General features: G+C 46.2%; 1 protein-coding gene across 1 annotated transcript; it reads right to left on the reverse strand.

Annotated features, from left to right (window-relative positions):
• Nucleotides 1-939: 939 nt before the first annotated feature.
• Nucleotides 940-2,536, reverse strand: si:dkey-148a17.6 (uncharacterized protein LOC108190685 homolog). The gene has a single exon (XM_060837735.1). It carries the CDS (start codon nt 2,519-2,521, stop codon nt 1,547-1,549), a length of 975 nt encoding a protein of 324 aa, XP_060693718.1. The 5' UTR covers nt 2,522-2,536; the 3' UTR covers nt 940-1,546.
• Between the last annotated feature and the right edge of the window lie 4,459 nt (nt 2,537-6,995).

Raw genomic sequence — 6,995 nt, forward strand, 5'->3', positions numbered from 1 at the left:
AATAAGTTGATCATCCCTTTCTTTATTTCCCAGTTCCACCCAAATAACTTCCCTGGATGTATTCCCAGGAATGTCCTCCCTAAGTAGAGTTCTAAAAGTATCTCTTATCAAAAACACGACCCCCCCCCCCCCCCCCCCCCCCTCTCGGACCCCTTTCTATCCTTCTTGTAGCATTTGTACATCAAGGAAATTCTTCTCCTGGAATGTCTGGAGTTCTCTCCCCCAGAGTTGTGAAGGCTAGGTCACTGAAAGTAGTTCAAGACATGTTCAACAGATCTTTGAACCATCCGGGAGCAGGGGGTTATGACGAGCGGTGATGAGTTTGTTAATGACAGGGCAGGCTTGAAAAGGAATCTACTTCCCCTTTGTCTTCAGTTCTTATGATAATCAGTCGACAAACAATTGATAATGTCCAACAAGAGAGGATTAAGGTACAAACTAATTACATGCTCAAAATAAATGAGAGGTGATCCGTTAAATTTCCCTTGAATGAGCGAAAAAGTAAAATGTGATATCTAAGTCGTATGACAAACCTAGGACAGATATGATTTTAAGTTACCAAAATAAATGAAATATCCAAGAGAAAAAGTTGAGTGGAATGGCTATGAAAATGTGCAGAGAGAGATCAGTAAATCAGATTGGAAAACAAAGAAGTCTTTTATAAACATATCAAAGGGAAATAATAACCGAGATCATGTTGGAGTTGCAATTAAAAATTCCCTTCTGCAAAATAATAGGACAGAGACGAAACAGTGCGACATTGGGAATAAAAGTGTGCAGTTCATTGACGCAGTTCAATTTCTTAGCTCCTTCCGGTGTAGCATCTCAGCAGTCTGCAAGTCGGCTATGCTGAAACTTTTACAGTAGGTGCTTTGCAAAGTGTTAACTCATGTTTACTGCACCCCCCCCCCCCCCCCATCCCCCCGCCTCCCCCGGCCAGTCAGCAGAATGAGAGAGTAGTCAGTTTTTGTTTCCCACAGGTATGCACGGTCATCAACAGCACAAACATGACCCAGCAGGATAAGCAGGAAGGCTAACTCTGATCCCTGTAAATGGCGGAGTAGACTCCAAGGGAAGAATGCACTGCTCCTGTTCCTATTTCTTATGGTCTCCCAGTGACATGGGATTAACTCTTTCCTCTTTCAGTTCAGAGATAATGAGGTGGTGGAGGGCTGAGCGGACCCATGTCTCGGTTCTCGCCGGGAAAACAGCGGGTGGAAGCAAAGAACATGCAAAACTGCGAGAATATTCCAACACCAAGGCATAAAATGTCACATTTTAGTAAATGTTTAGATTGGGGTTTTTTTGGTAATTCAGTGGTAAATATAAATGATGCATACGTAATCAACTTGCACAAAGACAAATTCGACAGGCAAATGATTCTAACAGAGGGTACATAATGTCACGCGGATTTCTAGAGTATGCAAAAACTGGCATCCGCTATCTCGCAAGGCGAATGCTCTCCTCTTTCTGCTGCATTGTGTATATCAGACTCAATGCTGCTTTTTTTCTCTCGAGGTGGCATCATTAACAATGCACCAAGTGTTTACAGTCCTTCCACACTTTCCATATTTGTTGCATCTTCGCGTTCCATCTTGCTTTCATCGGGGACGTACTGAGCTACTTGTTCAAATACCTTGGCCATCACTGACGAGCGAAACCCATCCCGCAAATTCCGCGCAGCGAACGCGTAAAGCAGGGGGTTGACGCTGCTGCTAATAAACGCTAGCGTTGCTGTAATGTAGGTGCCCACCTCAGAGACCGTTGCCAGCGTCTGGATTGTGTCGGAGTCCAGCGTCAAGGAAACCAATTCAATCACGTTGAACACATGGTATGGAAACCAACAGATGAGAAACGCCACAATAATGCTGATAATTAGCATTTCAGATCTGTGTTTGCTCTTAAAGGTCATCCGACCCACCCGTTTTGTAACCAATCCATAACAGGTTGCCAGAACTGTAAAAGGGATTACAAATCCAACCAGGGTTTCCAACACAAGGCATGCTACTTGCTGGCCTTTGGAATCATACTGACCACCGAAGCATTGAGGGTGCCCATTGATGATGCCCACTTTCCTGGTTAAAAGGTTGGGAACTGAGAGCAGAAAGGCCGAACACCAAACAGTGAGGACCACTTTGCAAACACGCTGTGTCCTCTGCCATCGCTGGGAGGCAAATGGATAGACAACAACCATAAAGCGGTTTATGCTCATCAGCATGATGAAGAACACACTGCTGTACAGATTGCAGTAAAGGAGGTAGCCCAGGATTTTGCACGAGGTTTCTCCAAAGACCCAACTGTTGCAGATGGAATAAATCCACAGTGGCAAAGTGACCAGCACGATCAGATCAGCAAACGCCAGGTTCACGATCAGGATAACAGTGGGTGAACGTTGTTTCATCTTATACAAGATGACCCAGATGACAAGTGAATTCCCTGGAATCCCAACAATGCATGTTAATCCAAGAATGGTGCTGGCCACTGCTTGAAGAGCTGTTTCCGTTGCATTGTTCGATTCCATCCTTATTGTTATGAGCCCCGGCCAACACTTCAGAGTATTTTATATGAATTCAGTTCCTTAATGAAACTTGCCAAATGCGTTAGCAAATACTGCTATTTCCAGTGTCATGCGCTAAGATTACAAAATATCAATACTAACCACATAAAAATGCCCCTTCTGCTGTTGACTGGATTCAGGGACTGGGAAACGCAACTGAACAATCCTCTGTAACTTTGTGTGATGTTGTATGAATTCTTCAATGATTTGCCCCCACATTTATTTTAGGGCTTTAGCTGCTATATTCAAATGCCATGTTTATGATCCTCTAAAATATTTCTTCATCTTTGAGAAAGAGTATTGCTCAATGTTATTTGTGACTCTTTGCAGCAAGCAATAAAGGGAAGTCACTTCCAGCCAGTTCAGTTTATTAAAGGACACCAACTTTCCAGGCTTTGATTTCTCAGTTATTTTTGGATGGGAGCACAAAAGACATGTGCCAGTCATGAGATGTTGTGTTCCACATCATGTCAGATGACTGGAACACAAATCCTTAAAGCAGAAAGAACCTGGAACGTGATTCCAAAACCAAACTTTGATCCACATCAGAAATTTCCTGTCAACTCGCATGCTCAACTAATCAACCAGATGCCATATGTAACCCCGTTACAAGTCAATGGTAGAGGCTACATCGGTCAAGTCCCAGTGGACATGTTTTCTAATAGTTCTGTTATCGTTTGGAAATTTGCAGCTGAATTTTCCTATTTTTGTGGAAGGATTGCTTGGTTGAGATTTACAGCAGCTGGTCTACAATGGCCAGTACTGATTTTTCTCATTGTCTGTTTTTTGGCTCATTAGTTGGACATGAGCTGTGATGTCTGACTCAAGGGATCTTGCTCCAGGAGCAGTGGAAGTGCTTTCTACTTGGTGACATTCACACTGCCAGCACCATAGTTAAACCTTAGCTCCTCAGCATGTCAGATGCGAGAAGCCAGAATCTGGCCTCGGTGCACTGTTCAATTGTCGTCACTGAGGACATGGCACAGATGGGAACTGGAAGAGCTGGTGGACGGGCTGGTTGGGAGAAGGGACATCACCTTATCCTATCACCTTATTGACTCACCCTGGGTGGAGTCAATGCAGTGCACATGCCAAACATAACATGGCAGCCGAAAAAAGATAAATGACGTCCTGCACTCTGTGAGGGAGGTAGTCCCACCTTCTTTCTGCTACCTCACACTCACTGGGCCTCCACTCACTCTGCCACTGCACATATCTCTCTGTCTCTATTGCTCATGCATCATGTCGACTCAATTGTTCTCAGTGACCTCACCCTTCCAAACTACTAACCCTTCCTGCCTTTTGTACTCCCTACTCATTCACTGGCAACACCTCATCACCTCTCCTGCCCCTGCCTCATGATTAACATCGCTCCAATCACTGCTATCACACTCAATCCCTCTCTCTGCAGGAATAATTGTCGCAGAACTGGGCGGAGCGGGTGAAGACAGTGGGCAGGGTGGTGGTCAATGAGCTTCTCAACTCGTATGAAGAAAAACGTGCTGGAATCAGCTGGAGAGGAGGATAATTGCATGCGATGATGCAGGGACCTCTGTGGATATCCGTCTGAGTACGCTTCATTGGGCAGTACCATTAATGACAGTGTGTACTCACTTTTACACAACTCACTCCCCGCTCCCAGTGAACTTCCAGGAGGAGGAGGTCCAGAACTGGTGAACCCTTGTGTCCACCTCTGAGGAGAAAGCAACTCAACCCTCAGGGAATGCACCAGCAAGGCTTCTCCCAGCACCCTCCAGTAGCTCAGAGCCTTCTCCCTCGAGGAGTTGTCTTTCTAGACTAGACTCAGGAGCACAATCTGATGAGCACATCGCTGACACTTCTCTGTAGCTAGTCAAGGAAGGCACACCCCAGGCCACTGACATGCAGAGACATGGCACCTGTCCAGCCCCAGGCAAGAGAGGAGCCGAAGGTGTGTCTGTTAATGATTTTATCAAAAAGTGCAAAGAAGCTCAGCAGAAGCGGACAGCTTTGTCAGAGTTAGTCAGTAAGCTGAATCAAAAAAAATGGGCAGGTCCACCAGCATTAGCAACACCGTTGTGGCTCCTATATGCGTGTGGCTGACTGTCTCAAAGGACAGTCTGCCTGGAACTGTGTAGACTCAAGTGACACTCAGTATCTACCAGAGTTGCACAAAGACCTGCACATAGAATCCCTACAGCGTGGAAACAGGCCATTCAGTCCACCAAGTCCATACTGACACCCCATCCCCAGCCCAGCCAAAGAATATCCCACCCTGACCCACCCCTGCATTTCCCAAGGCTAATCCACCTAACCTGCACATCCCAGGACATGATGGGCAATTTAGCATGGCCAGTCCACCTAAACTACACATCTTTGGACTGTACTCATTGCCCTGGCTACAGTGCTATGCAACAACGGCAAAGCAAAAAGGGAGTGAGGGACGTAGGCCTCACTCCAGATGCCCCTTCCCCTCAGGGAGACATGGTGGTGCTAGCAGGTATTCACAGGGAGGAGAAGATAGGACCACTTGAAGCTTCCTGTCAGGACAATCCGGGGTGCTTGGACCTTCCACCTTCCCATTGCCTGTGATGCCCGAGCCCGCAGAAGTCCAAGCCAAGGGTCTTGAGCCAGCAGAGTAAAAAGTGAGGTCTGCAGATGCTGGAGATCAGAGCTGAAAATGTGTTGTTGGTTAAAGCACAGCAGGTTAGGCAGCATCCAAGGAACAGGAAATTCGACATTTCGGGCCAGAGCCCTTCATCAGGATGTTTCCTGATGAAGGGCTCTGGCCCGAAACCTCGAATTTCCTGTTCCTTGGATGCTGCCTAACCTGCTGTGCTTTAACCAGCAACACATTTTCAGCTCTTGAGCCAGCATCTGAGCTGGGTGGCCTCAGCAAGTCCAGGCCATCTAAGCCCAACTGTCCCCTTGACACCAACCAAGGCATCCACTTCAACAGGACCAACCTCAGCTGCGGCTGTAGGGACTACATAGACAGGAGAGAAAGGAAGATGGAAACCTACTGAGGGCAACTGGGTGGCATGGGTACCACTTCATCACAAATAATCTTGCATTTTTATCAATATGTGTTCAAATTTCCTCTTAAAAAGTTGGCTGTAGTTTCTTTGTTGCTGTCAGACCTGAGGAAGTCACAGCCATGTGTGAGATGAGACATTGCAAAGATGAAAGCAGTTGTAGAGTTAGAGTTACGTTTCGTTGTCACATGTACTCTGAGCCAAGTAAGGATCCAGGTCATTCTGCTATAATGCATGTTTCATCAACACAAATTTGCAGTAACGCGTTTGATGAATTGGGGACACTGTTTCTATAGCGCAAACTTTTAAAACGTGTTAGCTATAACATGATTACATCGCCGACACTTTGAGCATTGTTTCTGTAGTGCAATTTTTCTATAACATGGAATTGCATAAGAACACACCAATCACGTTATAGAAGAACTGAATGTACAGGAGTACAGTGAAAATTGTACAAAGTCGCCATTTTCCGGTACAAAAGTACCTAGGTCCAAAATCTTAGATATAAACTAGAAAGATAAAGAAATAAAATTAAAAGTTTGATATCACAGTCCTTCTTAAGTGCCTTAGCCATGGGCCTGAATCCAGGCTCTTCCACCCCAACACTGAGACCATCACCAGCACCAAACAGTCAGCCTGCCATGCGTCCCTTCACGGGTACCGCCACTGCAGAACCATATTGCCATTCTTCAGCGCCATCTTGTCTCTACTGATGATGTCACCATGAGTGAGCTCTGGACCAGTCTTGGCAATGCAGCCACTGCTGAAGCTGCCGAGTCCCACACTAGGCACTGGACCCAAACTAACCTCCCTCCACCACCACTACCAGAAACAAACCTTGTCTCCAACACACTGGGCACCTTGATACTGCCTAGTTTCCCCACAGCAGGTCAGTCAGGTTAAAAGTTTAGAAAAAGCCAAGAAGGAACAAAAACAAGGAAAGGCGGATGGAGCAGATAAGCTCTGGGCTCAGGTGCACGCTGCCCTGCTACTCTGCCGCCATCTTGCCTGGAGGTTGTAATGGCCGAGGATTGTTTGTTTCTCACTGACTCGCTGATTGCAGATAGCCTCAGGATGCAGAGATCACATCATTGACTGCTGACAAGTTGGTGCACTTTAATATGGACAACACTGAGGAAAACGACATTTGTTCAGCAAAAAGTAACCAGGGTCATGTGTACTGGGGCCTGGCCAGAGGCTGTTTGCAATATAACCAACAGAAAGTAATGCAATGGAAGCTCAATCCTCCTGTCGGCAAGATTCAGTTCCATTCTGTCTGATGGCACTGATGCATAACTTTGTCATGGTCTCTTGGATGTCCTCCCCAGTCAATTTTCAGACCTTCATTCTAAGTTGACTGCTTTTCTTCCTCCATTTGGGATATCGCCTCTGGGACATTGCCCTTTGTCAGCTCCAGTTGTGAC

Source organism: Hemiscyllium ocellatum, chromosome 17 (genome assembly GCF_020745735.1).
Source record: "Hemiscyllium ocellatum isolate sHemOce1 chromosome 17, sHemOce1.pat.X.cur, whole genome shotgun sequence".
Lineage (NCBI taxonomy): Eukaryota > Metazoa > Chordata > Chondrichthyes > Orectolobiformes > Hemiscylliidae > Hemiscyllium > Hemiscyllium ocellatum.